Genomic DNA, 17,561 nt, shown 5'->3' on the forward strand with positions numbered 1-17,561 from the left:
GGGCTAGTTGGGGGTATCTGCAGCTGGAGCATCCCCAGTGGGTTGGCTTCCTGAGGGCCCATGAAGTGGCTTGTAGGATCTGTGGTCCTTCATTTCCCTCTGAGAGCACCGACTCCTGTTCTCTCAGCTGCTCCCTGTCCCCCAGTCACACGGTCTCTGGCTGGGTGGGAAGGAAGTGGTTCTCGTTGGCAGGAAGCTGAATACTCTCACAGCTCACTTTCCCCTGTGGGAGAAATAAAGGGCCTTGAAGGTCTCTCGGCCCTGAGCTTTACCACCTTGGGGGTGGGGGGTGATGCAGATAAAGTGAACCTGCCTCTTGCATCTTCGGAGCATCCGGTCCTGGGTGTGCTGAAGCTTCTCTGTTGGGCTCCTGGACTTCCACACAGACACTGTGAACCATCCCTGGGTGATTGTCTGAATCGTGTTCTTTGAGGGAAGACGATAGAAAACTCTTACTCTGCCACGTTGATGACATCCTTCTCCTCAGTTCCCTGCCTATCATATCTTTTATGAACGTTCTTTTTAATTCTGAGTTCCTCAGAATTATTGCCAGAGTAATTTCATTGTAAGTCGTTGCCTTTTGTTTTCTTTTTGGGATTTTTCAGTTGTTTGGTTAGGATTACTTTTCATGGACGGATCCCTTATAGTCCTGAAACCTGTAACATGTAGTGAGCATCTGCTGTTGCCAGGCACATACTTGCTTTCTACAGGTGTCACTGGTGTTGGTTCTGTGGGTTTCTGTTACTTGAAATCAAAAGCATCTTACCCATGTTTCTCATTTCGGTTTCCCTAAAGTTTTGGGTACATAGCTGTACATGGTCATTTCCTTCTGTCCATGGATGGATGCATGGATAAAGATGTGGTACATGTATACATAGATATATGCACACAATGGAGTATTACTCGGCAGTCAAAAAGAATGAAATCTTGACATTTGCAACTATGTGGATGGAACTGGAGGGTATTACGCTAAGTGAAATTAGTCAGAGAAAGACAAGTATCATAGGACTTCACTCATATGAGGACTTTAAGAGACAAAACAGATGAACATAAGGGAAGGGAAACAAAAATAATATAAAAACAGGGAGGGGGACAAAACAGAAGAGACTCTTAAATGTGGAGGACAAATTGAGGGTTATGGGAGGGGTTGTGGGAGGGGGGAGAGGGGAGGGCCTAAATGGGGAAGGGGCACTAAGGAATCTACTCCAGAAATCATTGTTGCACTATACGCTAACTAATTTGGATGTGAATTTAAAAAAACAAGAATTGTTATCAGCAACACTAAATAAAAGACGAAAACTTAAAAAAAAACTCTTGGGGCGCCTGGGTGGCTCAGTCAGTTAAGCATCCAGCTTCAGCTCAGGTGAGGATCTCAGGGTTTGTGGGCTGAAGCCTCAGATCAGGCTCTGTGCTGACAGCTCAGAGCCCAGAGCCTGCTTCAGACTGTGTGTCTCCCTCTCTTACTCCCCCTTCCCCACCCCCGTCTCAAAAAGTAAACATAAAAAAGTTTAAATAAAAACTATAAAATCACATCTTCATTTTTCTTCCTCAGAATTTCTATTACAGATCAGTTTTCCCTTACTGATCAAATTTAAGTCTAGAATAATAAACAGTTCCTTTTGTTGCTTCCTCTGTTTTCTGAGAACCGGGCTTCCCTGGTAACCATTACTCTGAATAGACCTCCCCAAGAACAATGTTTGTTTTTGTTCGTTGACATATCAATTATATACATAAAGTGCACAAATCTAGAGTATAGTGCTTGGTTAATTTTTTATGTATCATATACCAGTGTAATCACCACCACATTAAGATATAGAATGTTTCCGATGCCCCAGAACTTTCTCTTGTGCTCCTGCCCAGTTGTTATCCCTCCAGAGGTAATCACTGTTCTACTACCATAGACCAGTTTGGTCTGTTTTTTTTTTTTATTTAAGTGAAATTACATAGCATGCATCTTGTTATGTTTTTTGTTTTGCTCAACATTATGAGTTACATCCATGTTATTTGGTATATCGACAGCTCGTTCTTTATATTGTTGAATAATATTCTGTTGTGTGAAAATGTCATGGTTTATTCACGTTGAAAGACGTTTGGGTTATTTCCGGTTTGGGGCTATCATCAGTAAACCTGCTATGAGCAGTCCTGTACAAGTGTTTAGGTGGTTGTAAGCCCTCACTTTCATGATAGTAGGCACACGAGTGGAATTGCTGAATTCACAACGAACATGTTTAAAGTCAGTATATACCTGCCAAACACTTTTTCTATGTGATTGATAAATTTACAAGCAACTGCACAAAAGTTCCAGTTTCTCTATGTCCTTGCCGCAGTTAGTACTGATCAGGTCTGTTTAATTTTTAGACAATCTAGCGGGTAGGTAGTATGACTAATATATGCCATTGTGATATTTAATTTTCATGAATAGCAGAGTTTCAAAGGGCCTGGGAAGTAATCGTATCTTTTTTTCATTTAAAAAAAAATGTTCATATATTTTTGAGCGAGAGAGGGAGGAAGAGAATCCCAAGCAGGCTCTGCGCTGTCCGGGCGGAGCCCCATGCAGGGCTCGAACTCATGAACCACGAGATCGTGACCTGAGCCGAAATCAAAAGTCAGATGCTCAACCGACTGAGCCACCCATGTGCCCCTGGAAATAATCATTTTTTATTCAGATGTTGGATATAGCAGAGAAGGCAGCAGAAATACTTTGCCTCTCTTAATAGGGAACATAGATTGAGTTGAATGATGCTGTTAAGTCTAGAGACAGAACTGTGAGAGTAATGCTTTACCTCCCGAGCCTACCGATGAGGGTGCCACGGCGCTAGTCAGCATTTATCTGGTTTCTTTTTTTGGATTCTGAGAAGTAAAGGAAATGGCATAATAGTTCCTGCTATTCTCATGTAGAAAGATAATCTGGATTTAAGATTGCAGGGACCAGCTAATGTTGACACGACTCACTGTGGTTTTTTCTTCTCCAGATCCAACCTCTTCGGAGTCCACCCTTCTCCCAGGGGGACATACTCTCCTCCCAGCAGCCAGTTTTCACGTAAGTCGGAATTATCCCAAATGCCATTTTAGTCCTTCGAGTGGATTGTGTATTTTTTGCTGTGGGGTATGTTCATTTAAAAGCCAATGTTGGGAATTCATCCTGGGCTCCCACCTGCCCAGTGACCTTGTTCGGACCTCTGTCTCTCCAGCTTGACTGACACGTTTGCGACTTAACTTCTTGCTTCGTATCTTGTCATGCTCCAACAGTGAGAGAGCAAAAGAAGATCAAGTCTTGACTTGATCCTTAACTTGAATAGGCCAAATGACCGCTAAAAACCAGAACAGGTAAATATAAAACAGGTTAAATGAGTACCATGAAAATAGAGAATGCAAAAAGTGTGTGGTCTGGCGGGGTCAGGAGAGTTTCACGGGGATAAGGGATTTGTGTTACTAGTAAAAGGATGGGTGACATTTGGATGTATTTTTTTTTAATGTTTATTTATTTATTTTGAGAGAGAGTCAGTGAGTGGAGGAGGGGTAGAGAGAGAGAATCCCAAGCAGGCTCTGTGCTGTCAGCGGGGCTGGAACTCATGCACCGTGAGATGGTTACCCGAGCTGAAATCAGGAGTTGGACGCTTAACCGACTGAGCCACCCAGGCGCCCCTCGGTATGGAGAAGATTTTGAGCAAAGGTTCACAAGTAAGAAAGGTGTCACATAGGGTTCATGAAGATTGTGGGAGCTGGTTTCTTTGGGCAGATGGTAAACAAATGGTTGAAGAAGTTGGAACAGGACAAGCCTCTGATGTCTAGACGAGGTGTTGAAGGCTTTATTCTGTAGGCCATTCATGAACCATTTGTGGTTTCTGAGGAGGGATTGGACAGGACAATGTTTTAAGAAAAAACAGCAACTGAGAATTTAGGAAAAAAAGGTAACCATTATTCCACCAGGTATAATTAACCTCAAGCCCCCCTTTAATCAGGCTCCTTTTTCTTAGATTTTTTTCCCCTAGTTCTTGTCCCACAATGTAATCGTCAAAGAAATGACCCCAGTTCTTCCTACTTTGAGCTCAGACTCAAAGACTCTGGTAGGTCTTTATTTTTTACTGGTGAGTGATGTGATAATAAACTGTGTATATTTAAAGTGTATAACTTGATAAGTTTTGACGTACACGTGCACTCATGAAACCATCACCACAGTCAAGACAGTGAAGATACCCAACCAGAGAACATTCTCTGTATGACTGAATCTTTTTGAATCTGAGACTTTTGTTCTCATTATAGTCTATCTTGATAAATGAGCAGTGAGCACTTGAGAAGAATGTGTATTTTTTCAGGTTGTTGGGTAGAGGATTCTAAGAATGTATTTGTTTCCTTTTACAAGGTTAATGGCTTGAACCTACACATTTACTGGCTTAGTTGCAGGGGTCAGTAGGCTGGGCTGCATCCTCTGAAGGCTCTAGGGCAGAATCTGTTCCCTTCTTCCAGCTTCTCGAGGCTGCCTGCATTCTTTGGCTTGTGTCCCCTTCCTCCATCTGCAGACCTCTCTGCGACTCTGACTTGTTTCCCTTTTCACATCTGCCCTGTGACCTTCTTGCCTCCCTTTTGTAAGGACTCTTGATTACCTTGGGCCCCTCATGCATTCTGGGATATTTCCCCACCGGGATCGCTTCTGCAGTGTCTCTTGTATTAGATAATAATTTCATAGGTTTTAAGGATTAGGATGTGGACATCTTTGGGAGGGCCACTATTCCATATACCACACGTGTCATTTAGGTCAAGTTGTTGTTCAAGTGGGTTTTTTTTTAATATATATATTTTTTATTTTTGAGAGAGAAAGACACAGTGTGAGCAGGGAAGGGGCAGAGAAGAGAGGGAGACACAGAATCTGAAGCAGGCTCCAGGCTCTGAACTGAAAGCACAGAGCCTGACCTGGGGCTTGAACTCATGGACGGTGAGATTATGACCTGAGCCGAAGTCAGACGCTTAACAGACTGAGCCACCCAGACGCCCCTCAAGTGTTTTATATCCTTACTGATTTTCTTTCTTTTTTTTTTTTTTTCAACGTTTATTTATTTTTGGGACAGAGAGAGACAGCATGAATGGGGGAGGGGCAGAGAGAGAGGGAGACACAGAATTGGAAACAGGCTCCAGGCTCTGAGCCATCAGCCCAGAGCCCGACGCGGGGCTCGAACTCACGGACCGCGAGATCGTGACCTGGCTGAAGTCGGACGCCTAACCGACTGCGCCACCCAGGCGCCCCAAGCAATTACCTTTTAAAGAGCTGGAAAAGATAGTAAGAAAAATGTATATATATTTATCCACCCAACTACTATTTCTAGTGTTTTTCATCCTTTATGATGTACATCAGTGATTCACAATTATGGTGATTTTGACCCCTGGGACGTTCGGAAATGTCAGGAGACATTTTGGTTGTCCTGAGTCAGTGGGAAGTGCTGTTGGCATCCGGTGGGTTGATGCAGTGATGCCCCTTCCCCCCCAGATTATTTAAAAGAATGATCTGGTCCAAAATATCAGTAACGACAAGGTTGAGAATCTTCGGTGTAGGCCCTTATTTTCATCTGGTATCATTTCTTCTTCTGCATGAAGGTCTTAAGATTTCTCAGAGCACCTTTGTAGCCACGGAATTCCTTCAGGTTTTTGTATCTGAAGAAGTCTTTACTGTGCCTTTGTTTTTCAGTTCTACATTGACCGTTCTCCTCTCTACACTGTCTGTTCTGTTCTACGCTGTTGTTGCTTCATTTTCTCCTCTGTGCACTGCTTGCGTCGAAAAAGCTGCTGTCATTTCTCTGTTCCTTTATATTTATTCATGTGCCCTGTTTTTCAGGATTTTCTCCATCACTGGGTTTGAGCTATTAAGATGTGTCTCAATGTAGATTTGTGTCTCTTAATACTTGGAGTTCATGGAGTTTCTTCGATCTGTGGGTTTACAATTTTCATCAAGTTTAGAAAAAAATTTATTTCTTCAAATTTATTTCTTCAAATGTTTTCTCTGCTCCTCTCCTCTCCTTTTTTTAGGGACTCCAGCTGCACACGTAATGGGCCACTTGAAGTTGCCCAGAGCTCCCTGAAGCTACATCTTTTTACGTGTTTTTTTTCCTGTTTCACTTTTGATAGTTTTTATCTCATTGTCTTTGAATTTATTAATCTTTTCTTCTTCATCCCTCATCTGCCATGAACGCTATTCAGTGTGTTCTTCATCTCCAGACATTCTCATTTTTAGCTCTAGACGTTCCACTTAGGTCTATTTAAAAAATGTCTCGCGTGCCTCTATTAGCTTTTTGAACATACGGAATGCGGCCAGAATAATTTTTAATGTTCTCATCTGTTAATTCTAGCATGTGTGTTAGTTCCGGGTTGGCTTTAACTGGTTATTTTCCTCATTATAGGCTGTATTTTCCTGCTGCTCTGTATACCTCATAATCTCTGATTTAAATCTCTGATTTAACTTTGTTGGGTTCTGCATAGTTTTGTGTTCCTGTCAAATATCCTTGAGCCTTATTCTGGGATGCAGTTATGGTGCCCGAACCAGTGTTTCTTTCAAATCTTGCTTTAAGGTCTGTTAGGTGAACCAGGACAGTGTATAGTCTAAGGCCACTTATCGCCACTCTTGAGACACGACCTTGCTGCGTATTCTACCCAATGTCTAATGAACTATGAAATTTTCCACTTTGACTGATGATGGGAATGGAGACTGTTTCCAGCCCATTTTGAACGCCAGTACCTGGCGATTTTCTCCCTGCCTCCGGTGGCCTCTTCGCAGCCACGCACGGTTGGGTACTTGCTGGAAGCTCAAGCGGGAGCCTCTGGGGTTCTGCTGGCTTCTCTGCTCGCTGGCTTCTCTGCTCGCTGTCTCCTCTGCGGCCCTCTGTCCCGTGGGCTCTCGAGGCAGGAAGTGGGAGCAGCTGTACGGCCCACCTCACTGCTTTACTGATTCTTAGGGATGGCTGTCCTTTGTTGTAGGAGATTTGTTGTCTTGGAAACTGTTGTTTCATATGTTTTGTCTGGGATTTTTTGGTTATTTCATGCAGGAGTGTAAATCCAGTCTTGTTACTCTCATCTGGACCACAGCTTGATCTTCTTGAAGTTTTGTGGGGTTTTTTGATGTTTGTTTCAGATAGAGAGACAGCACGAGCAGGGGAAGGGCAGAGAGAGGGAGACACAGAATGCAAAGCAGGCTCCAGGCTCCGAGCTGTCAGCACAGAGCCCAACCCGGGGGTCAAACCCATAAACTGTGAGATCATAACCTGAGTTGATGTCGGACGCTTAACCGACTGAGCCCCTGAGGCGCCCCTTGCGGTTTGTTTTTGATCCCTAAGCTTTCTTAAGGCTGGTCTAGCCTCGCCTTACTCTGGGTCCATTTTTCGGGCTGCCCACGACCACCCTTGAATTCAATGATTTGCCAGAATGACTCGCCCAACTCGGTGGCAAGACTTAGGGCTAAAGATTATTACAACAAAGGACACAAAACAGCGTGAGAAGGGAAAAGATCACAAGCGGAATCCAGAGACATCAGGTACACACTTCCGAGGCCTCCCTCTGTGACGGTCACGCAGAGGCACTTCCTTTCCAGTTGGGACGCACGGACAGGGGAGGAGACGGGAAGCCTGCTGGAGTCCTGAGCGGCTCTGAGCGGCTGTGGCACAGACCCCAAAGTGGGCGCCGTGTGCGCGTGTCTTCACGTGTGGACAGGTCTGGAACGTGGCGCGTAGGCGCACAGTAACCCCGCCGTCGGGGACTCCCAGGCATTCGTTTCCAGGGCTTGTTCACGTGTCCCTGCAGCTTAGCAAGGGCCGAGCAGCCCAGACCTGCCGCTGTTCCTCTGGCCTCGCTCCTGGAGTGTGCCGGAACGGTATGGGAGTGGAGCGTGCGCGTCCCCTCCACTCTGGCTCTGTCACCGCGGCAGCTGCCAGTGTGACAGAGCTTACGCCATAACGTGCACGTTCCTCCGCCTCCGGCGTGGTCTCGGGGAGACGCCTGTCGGGGATGGGCCCTGCCTCCTGCTGTGGGTCCCTAGCGCCTCCGGGCCGAAACGAGGGGGTGCGGGGCTCAGGTGATCGGCTCCCCTCTCTCCGTCTGCCTGCTGTTCAAGTGCCAGCGTGTTTGTTTCGGGGCGTGTGCTCGCTTGCACCGGGAGAGCCCGTCCGGTCGCTCTGCTGTGGCTAGAGGCAGAAATCTCAACAGTTGTCAATTTCAAACCAAATTAAGTCACCCGATTTCAAATGCAGAATAAAGACAAAAGTAGGACGTCCCCCGTACTGCCTCCGAGTCCCACCACACAGCGCCACTGATATTTGGTTGTGTCGTCTTGTAGGTTTTTTTCTGTCATTTACATAGAACTTGCCTATTCGTAAGAACAGAACCAGGATCAGGCCGTGTATACTGATCTTCGTATCACACGTCATTTCCTAATTAGCGCACATCGAGCTCCTTCATTCAAAAGTCCGCGTCAAGTGCGTAGCACGGATACACCACAAAGTCTGTAAGCACTGTCCTGTTAATGGGCATTTAACTTGCTTGTTTTCCCTCCACGGTGTTGCGAGGGGACTGGTGCGTATGTCTTTGCATCCGAGGTGTTTCTGGAGAATAAATTCCTACAAGCAGTAACGCTGGATTCACGGATACGTGCATTTAAAGTTCTGTGGATCCCGTCGGATTGCCCCGGAGACAGACCGCGTGTCCCTGCCACGCTGCACATGCGCGCTGCCCGCGCGCTAGCCGGCCTGAGCTCCTCCCACCGTAGTGGCGGTGGAGTGGGGCATTTTTTCATGGCTTATTTACGACTGTCGGGTGAATTGCCTGTTTGGGTTGTTGGCTTTTTTTTTAATTGATGTGGGTTCATCGGGCTTCTTTTGCTATTTGTGGGATCTCAGAATATTGCCTTTTATGGCTTATTTGAGAAGTTTTACGCATTTGTGTGGCGGTATGGGTCAGTCTTAGGGTGTTTGCTTTCTACACTGCAAGATTATAAACCCTACCTCTTATTCTATTTTTGCTTTTTCTTAAAATTGAATTTCGACTCAACAGAAATATTTGTGTGCCATGAAGAAACCCACCTTCATTTTTTTCTCTGGACAGTCACTGTTATGACACCGTTTGGTGACTAATTCAGCTTTTTCAAACTGATTTGATGGTTGCTTAATCGACATATTCAGTTCTTATAACCATGGGTCCGTTTTTGGACTGTTTTGCTACATTGAGTTTTATTCCTTACTCGGCCACTGTTTTAATTTATCTTAATCTTTTGGTATACATCTTGGTATACTTTGAGATGTGATAGGGAATTCTCCTCCCCAGATTCTTTCAGAAACATTTTTGATTGTTACTGAACATTGTAGGTAGTAAAACATTTCATTTTTGTCAGTAGGTGTATTATTAATACTTGATAGACCTTAGAACACAGAGGTGACGATGACTGACCACAACAAAGGCCTCCATTGACTTGCCACTAATTGTATGCCAGACCCTAAATGTGTCACGTTGACTTCTTATATAGATCTCACAGGGAGCCTACGAACGAGGTACCGTTTTTATAGTCACTTCACAAAGAGGAACCATCAGAGTCCTTTTCCAGATGGCCCCGCAACTGTCTCGCCTTGCTTCTGTCAGTGTTGCCGACTTGGCCCTTTCCCCGGGTTAATGCGTTATGGCTGAGGAGGAATATGTTTGCTATTTCAGGAATCCGTGACCTTCAAGGATGTGATAGTGGATTTTACCCAGGAGGAATGGAAACAGCTGGACCCTGTACAGAGAGACTTGTTCAGGGATGTGACGCTGGAGAATTACACACACCTTGTCTCTATAGGTAAGGGTCTCTCGGAGTTAAGTGTCTGTGGGTGTGGAGGAGGAGGGCTCTCTGCTTCGGTAAGTTTTTGCCTCTGATGAAGTTAAGGAAGCAAAGATTGCTAAGTTTTGAAAAAGTTTCTACTCTCCTAGCAGGTAGAAGTACAACCTAGTAATTTTTCTGAACCCACGTCGGTTTCCAGATTAAACCATGTCTGGGCATTTGGACTGCTGAGGCTTTATGTGCTGTTCAGAGCCGTCGGATTTGTCCCACGGGGCTTTTACTGCAGCCACACACCTTTTTTTCCCCCTGTGAGCAGGACTCCAAGTCTCCAAACCTGACGTGATTTCCCAGTTAGAACAAGGGACGGAGCCATGGGTGGTGGAGTCCGGTGTTCCGGGAGCTACTGGCGGGGGTAAGTACTGGGGACCTGGGGGAAGAGCATCGTCACTTCTAGGCCTCAGCCTGGCAAGAGGTTTTTATGGCTGAAATCTAGATAGATCTGTTTTTCTTGAAAGCAGCTCCCGTGGCGAAACGAGAATCCATCCGGACTCTTGGGCTTTGTGAGAACACTGGGGCTTTTGACATCTGTTCTAGTTTTATATTCCTCTCCCAGGAGGCATCCTTCCTGCCTTGTTCTGAAGGCAACCTCTTAACCTGGACTCCGGTGGGTTCCATCTTTCCCCACCTCCTTTGGGACTCTGATCTAACTATCTCTTAACTATCACCTCGCTTTACAGCCCTACAGGGTTGTTTTTCCCCCTTTTTTTTAGATCTACAGGCTCTATTACTAGGCCTTTCAAACGGAAACAGTAACCTAAATTTCTCAATACTTTTACTCAACACTGTTCATCCTTTCGGCCACCATCCAGGCTGCCTCCTTGCCTTCCCAGCCAAACTCTGCACGAGCAAGTCTGTGTCTGCAGTCTTCCGTTTTATTCCTTACGCCTCCGATCTTACGACTCAGACCGTCCTTGAGACTGTGAATAACTTTCTTGTAAACCGTGAATTCCCAGCTGCACAGAGAGACCTCTTCAGAGATCTGACCCTGAAAACATATACAGACTTAGTCATACAAGGTAAGGGATAGATCTCCAGAGTCAGTGAGCTGGGGTGGGGGTTCTTTTTTATGGAGAAAAGAAAGTACTCTGTGTTCAGATTTGGGAAGTGTTGGATCATCTAAAATTTTAGCAGGTTTCTTGCCAGAAGAACTCAGATTTTCAAATACGTAGTTGGGCATTATGAATTTCCAACAAGGTTGCATAGAATGTCACATTCTTCCTCAAAGCCTCACTCTCCCAACAGTGAATCCTTTCCAAACTGCACAATTAAAATATTTCCTTTAGAGGCCTCCTGGGTGGCTCAGTCCATTGAGCGTCTGACTCTTGGTATGATCTCACGTTCTGGGAGTTCTAGCCCCACGTCGGGCTCTGTGCTGACATTGTGAAGCTTGCTTGGGATTCTCTCTCCCTCTCTGCCCGTCCCCTGTGTGCACTCCCTCTCAAAATAAATTTTTTTTTAAGTTTTTGACAGAGACAGAGTGTAAGCATGAGCTGGGGAGGGGCAGACAGAGAGAGACAGGGGGAGAAACAGAATCCAAAGCAGGCTCCAGGCTCCGAGCTGTCAGCACAGAGCCTGATGCGGGCCTCAAACTCAGGAACTGTGAGATATGTCCTGGGCCGAAGTCAGATGCTTAACCGACTGAGCCACCCAGGCGCCCCCAAAATAAATACATTTTTTAAAAGAAGATGGTTTCATGGAACACAATTTAGAAAAGTGATTTAAAAAAAAAAAAAAGCTTTTATTAAGTCATGCTTACATGTTGTTAACTTTTGGGGAAAAAAATGGTCAAGTTTTATTACAAATTAAAAACGAAGTTTTTAAAAATTCCAACTTGAGCAGATGAAAAAGCAATTTAAAAATATTTAAATATGTATCTAAAAATCCTAGACTTTTCACAAAATGCTTCAGTCATTACCAAAAAGACTTATTTAGGTAAAAATACTAGACTCCTCATGTTGGTGTCTCATGTACATGAGCTACATACATAGCTCATGTAGGTGGTGGTTCCAGTGACCCGGTCCGTAGGTAGAAGACAGTCCCTTGAAATATTTGGCTCCATTCTTTGGTTTACTTTTGTTCCTGGGACGTGACCAAACGATGGCCATCTTGTAAGCTGGCCGTTGGTCCCGCCCGCTTCAGCCCTCAGAGCAGACTTCCTCTTAGCTGTGGACCTGGCACTTTTTCCCTCCGTAAAAGCAGTTTACAGATTTACAGAAATGTACAGGTAATCGGAAGCGGTAACAATACCTGCACCGAAGTGGCTCCTGGTCCTTGTATTGTCTTCCTTGCCCTCTTTCTGCCGTCTCCTCTGGGCTGTCTTGGTGACCTGGTCTCTGCAGAATCTTGATGCGTAGCCGCGATCCCTATGGTCTCCCTGGTGTGTGGCAGTCCGCCCGTCTGCGTGTGTGAGTACTTCTCCATGCACAGGGGTGTTGCGGTCCTGCGCTCGGTGCCCACAGCTTCACACTAGTAAAGTGCAAATGCCTTTCTGCAGTAGGAATGGTGCGGTTCAGTCTGGCCTTCTGGAACTTTCTCTGTCGCAGACCCTGGGTCTGGAGTTCTCTCGTCTAGCAAGAAAGCCGGATGCAGGATTAAAAATGTGAGAGAGGCTAATGTCGGGAGGAGACAAGAGCCCCAAGCAAGGGTCTTGCTTTGTTTTTATTAGGATCAGGAGGCGTACAAGTCTGGGGATGGGCACGTACAAAGAGACCGTGAAATCCATGAAATCGTGAAGGTTAACTCATGGGCGTGGGGGGAGGGGGTTTTGAAGGTAAGCGGTGTTGGGGGTTTGGGTCAGTACAAACTCCTGGCGGAAGGTTGGAAGGTTGGGTCTCAGGGACTAGAAAGAGCCTGCACCTCAGGGTCTACAAGCACCTTTCTTTTGCTAATTAGCTCCGCTCTGGGTGACATCATCCCGTGGTGGTCTATAGCCCTCTGTACCTGTTTGCCTAATTGGGTCCTTCCTTCCTGTGAAATCAGCTTCCTGCTACTGTACTAAGTTGGGGGGGGGGGTGCTTTCTGCCCTGAAGCCTCATCTTGTTTAGCTCCTCTTGGATGCTGTCATCCTGAGATTCCCTATTCTTAAACCTCTGCCCCGTTTACCTAATCTCACCCACCTCCCTCGTCTACCCAAGTAGGGCCTTGGGTGTGTTCATCCTATGGCTCGGTGCGCCCTGCGCCTTGGAAACCCACCGGTGCAGGCTCGGGAGTTCCCGAGCTCACGCCCCACGGTCCTCCAAGCCTTCCTTCTCTGCCCCGCCACTGCCGTTCTGGTCATTCCGTTGGTTACCGCGCAGACGTGACAACGTGGAGAGCACGTCCCGGCTTCCCCTGGGACTCCGGGGCTGGAGACGAGCCGCCGAACGGCCTCACAGGCCGCGGTGTCCACCTGCTCACCGGGAAGCGCTTCTGGGAGCCGTTCCTCACGGGCACGTGCTGTACACGTGGCTTGCCAGGTGCCGTTCTCTTAAGGAAAGGTACCCGTTTCTTACACGGAAGCTTGGCCATTCCCCAAGACCCATGTCGCATGGACCCTCCCGTCCCTGCCGGGGACGCCGCTGTCAGGAGTCCGCCTGCGCCATTCCCCAGGGCGCCAGGGACGGAGAGGGGACAGGAGAGCTCTGGGCGCGTGCTGGTGGGGACCGTGACGAGGCCGGCAGCATGGGACACTCGGGGTTCCCGCGTGTCTTCCGCAGCCTCCTGTTGTCAAAGGGACCAAAGAAACACTTTTTTTTTTTTTTTTAATGTTTATTTATTTTTGAGACAGAGACAGAGCATGAACGGGGAGGGGCAGAGAGAGAGGGAGACACAGAATCGGAAACAGGCTCCAGGCTCCGAGCCATCAGCCCAGAGCCTGACGCAGGGCTCGAACTCACGGACCGCGAGATCGTGACCTGGCTGATGTCGGACGCCCAACCGACTGCGCCACCCAGGCGCCCCAAGAAACACGTTTTAAATGCGGCTTTTTATCTTTCCCGACTCTACCGCGTTGACGGGCCTAGTTTTAGCTGCTGCCTGTGTCTGGGGCAGAGCTCCGCCTCCTGCCTGTGCCGAATCGCCGGTCTGGCGCCGCTTCTGTTGTTCGTTTGCTGATAAACTGCCTTGTGTGTAGATTATTACGTATTCGACTCTGCTTATGTTTTATTGAGCCCCTCCCCCGAAATGTTCCTGTCACTTCCGCAGCTCTCGCTTCCCCTGAAGCTGATCTTTCCTGTTACTTGAGCGTCTGGGTCCTTCTACTTTGGGCATCTTCCACGCCCACAAACACCACCCCAGTCTGCTCCGTCACTGCCTTTTCTCGTTCTCAAAATGCCGAGAATTGACCTTGTCATCTGCCTGCCTTGAAGTATTTCCTCTGTTGACAACTTCGCGTCTCTGGCAGAGACGGACTAGATCGTGTTCCAGGCTAAACACCGTGGTCTTAGCCAAGTCTTCCCGTCCTGTCCCTACTGGGAATCTTGGTTCCTTGATTTTTGTTTTGCTGTTCACTGGCAAGGAATCCCAGTTCAGACCACCTCCGTTAGCCTGTGTCTCCTCTTGGCCAGCTCTGTGGTCTGTCCTTAATCTACTGTGACCTCAAGTGGCGTTTCCTTACTGGCACAGATAATCTCTGTGATGTGGAATTAGACATTGTCTCGCCGCTTTCGGATTTTATTTATGGCTATCCTTGGCTCTTTCCAACCTTCTCCTCAAATAATAGGGCTGCGCTCGAAAGTCCTCAGGACTTCCCAAAAGCTTTATTTTTAGCTTCGTTAGATCATTCCCACAAGGGCAGTTATTAGAGAATATAGGCGTTTTCTTTTTCTTGCAGACCGTGACATCGGACCAGATGATAGCCGAGTAGTCCCAGAGCCGGACATTTCTGAAGAGCAGCCGTGTCACGGGGCAGTGGTGGAAAACCACAAAAGGGAAGACCCTCACGGTTCTGACTTTTCAGAAAGTTGGGGGTACGAAGGCAGTCTGGAGAAGCGTCAGGCACACCAGCAGGCGCTGCCAAGAGAAATAAAAATAACCGAAAAGACAATACCCACTTGGGAGAGAGGCCCTATAAGTAAGGACTTTGACAAAAGCGTCAGTGTAAGCTCAAACCTTGTGACACAAGAAACATCTGCAGAAGAGACCGCTACTAAGACGAGCGTCAAACAGAATACAAACCCGGTCAGAAAAGAGAAATCTTGTAAGTGCAACGAATGTGGGAAAGCGTTCAGTTACTGTTCTGCTCTCATTCGCCATCAGAGGACGCACACCGGGGAGAAGCCTTACAAATGTAATGAATGTGAAAAAGCCTTCAGCCGGAGTGAAAACCTCATCAACCATCAAAGAATTCACACTGGAGATAAACCCTACAAATGTGATCAGTGTGGGAAGGGCTTCATTGAGGGTCCGTCTCTTACTCAACATCAAAGAATCCACACTGGAGAAAAACCCTATAAATGTGACGAATGTGGGAAAGCCTTCAGTCAGAGGACCCATCTTGTGCAGCACCAGAGGATTCATACTGGGGAGAAACCGTACACCTGCAGCGAGTGTGGAAAAGCCTTCAGCCAGAGAGGCCACTTTATGGAACATCAGAAAATTCACACGGGAGAAAAACCTTTCAAATGTGATGAATGTGACAAAACCTTCACCAGGAGCACGCACCTGACTCAGCATCAAAAAATTCACACTGGGGAGAAGACCTATAAATGCAACGAATGCGGGAAGGCCTTCAATGGGCCCTCGACGTTTATTCGTCACCATATGATCCATACCGGTGAAAAACCCTACGAATGCAACGAATGCGGGAAGGCCTTCAGTCAGCACTCCAACCTCACCCAACATCAGAAAACACACACCGGGGAGAAGCCGTACGACTGCGCCGAATGCGGAAAGTCCTTCAGTTACTGGTCCTCCCTCGCTCAACATCTGAAAATTCACACCGGAGAGAAACCTTACAAGTGCAACGAATGCGGGAAGGCCTTCAGTTACTGCTCGTCCCTGACGCAGCATCGGAGAATTCACACCAGGGAAAAGCCCTTTGAATGCAATGAGTGCGGAAAGGCTTTCAGCTATCTGTCCAACCTGAATCAACATCAGAAGACTCACACCCAGGAGAAAGCGTATGCATGTAAGGAGTGTGGGAAAGCCTTCATTCGCAGTTCATCTCTGGCGAAACACGAAAGAATTCACACCGGTGAGAAGCCCTATCAGTGTCACGAGTGTGGGAAAACCTTCAGTTACGGCTCCTCCCTGATTCAGCACAGGAAGATACACACCGGAGAGAGACCTTACAAGTGTAACGAGTGCGGGAGAGCCTTCAACCAGAACATACACCTCACGCAACACAAGCGGATTCACACGGGAGCAAAGCCCTACGAGTGCGCGGAGTGTGGCAAAGCCTTCCGGCACTGTTCCTCTCTTGCTCAACATCAGAAGACTCACACGGAAGAAAAACCCTACCAGTGTAATAGATGCGAAAAGGCTTTCAGCCAGAGCTCTCACCTGACTCAGCACCAGCGAATTCACACGGGAGAGAAGCCCTACAAGTGCAGCGAGTGTGACAAAGCCTTCAGCCGCAGCACGCACCTGACCGAACACCAGAACACGCACACGGGGGAGAAGCCTTACAACTGTAACGCGTGCAGGAAGACTTTCAGCCAGAGCACGTACCTCATCCAGCACCAGAGGATTCATTCGGGAGAGAAGCCTTTCGGATGCAGCGACTGCGGGAAAGCCTTCCGATACCGCTCTGCTCTCAACAAGCACCAGAGACTGCACCCGGGCATATGACCCTTGCGGGAACATCACAGACGTGGCGCACACATTTGCTCCGGTCTGTCCTTTGGTTAAGTGCTGAAGATTCAGAGTGAAGTGAGAAACTGCCTAAAAGACGTTAGCTTTTCACGGTCGCACTATGGAAGGGAAAGTACGTTGGGATGAAGCAGTCCAGTGGTTTTCGAGCAACTCTGTGACATTGGAAAACTCGACTGTTTTAAGCTTCACTTTGCTCCGTGAATGAGGGGATCTGGAGTGGATGCTTTCAAAGGTCGTTTGGAATTTTATATTCCACTTTTTGTGTTCACAGTGTACTCTTGAACGGGGTCACTGCACGTCAGCATTTTGCTGTGTCGCATCTAGAGTGTGTATATTTATGCATGTTTTGCCAATAGAAAGCGTCTGTGCTTCAGTAACTAGGCTGGGGATCTATTATGCTTCTGTTCTAATGCATTTAAGTTGATTAACTGGTTCCTAATAAAAAGAACTGTAAAGCATTCTTAAACTAATAACTCATTATATAGTGGCTTACGTCAGTGTAACGTTAAACCTTCCTGTTATTTTTCTCTTCTGGTTTTAACATTCTAGCTCATCACAACCTACAAAGATCCTCTTCTGTACCTGAAACCAGTGTTATTTAACCCTCATTGCATCGTGGAATCACTTCAGGAACTTTGTAAAATTCTGTTGCCAAGGCCCTGTGCTCAGAGACTGGCCTGGGGGGTTAGACCAGGCACACTCCTGCTGCGCACCCTGGAAAGAACAAGGGGGCAGATTTCATTCCCCCTCCTTGAATTGTACCTTCTTCCTGCGGCTCCTCTTACAAGCCTCACAGATTGGCTGCTGTACACAGTATAGTTTTTGTAATATTTTTTTAAGTTGGGTTCGCACAGGCTCTGGGGTGTAGGGTCAGCTTATTTCCTCACCACACTGCAGAAATTAAACAGCTGTGTAAAGGTCA

The 17,561-nt window shown here is 47.0% G+C and overlaps 1 protein-coding gene across 6 annotated transcripts in view; it reads left to right on the forward strand.

Annotated features, from left to right (window-relative positions):
• Nucleotides 1-17,097, forward strand: part of ZNF184 (zinc finger protein 184) — a 28,476-nt gene extending 11,379 nt beyond the window's left edge. For 5 of the 6 annotated variants that reach the window (XM_047858567.1, XM_047858572.1, XM_047858568.1 and 2 more), the window contains 4 exons: nt 2,973-3,040; nt 9,679-9,805; nt 10,104-10,199; nt 14,658-17,097. In XM_047858567.1, the coding sequence (XP_047714523.1) occupies nt 2,973-3,040; nt 9,679-9,805; nt 10,104-10,199; nt 14,658-16,615 (2,249 nt within the window). In that variant the 3' untranslated portion in view covers nt 16,616-17,097. Of the gene's footprint in view, nt 1-2,972; nt 3,041-9,678; nt 9,806-10,103; nt 10,200-10,523; nt 10,864-14,657 lie in introns of those variants that run through there. The other variant, XM_047858573.1, reaches the window with a different exon arrangement.
• The last annotated feature ends 464 nt before the right edge of the window (nt 17,098-17,561 follow it).

Source organism: Prionailurus viverrinus, chromosome B2, assembly GCF_022837055.1.
Source record: "Prionailurus viverrinus isolate Anna chromosome B2, UM_Priviv_1.0, whole genome shotgun sequence".
NCBI classification, from domain to species: domain Eukaryota; kingdom Metazoa; phylum Chordata; class Mammalia; order Carnivora; family Felidae; genus Prionailurus; species Prionailurus viverrinus.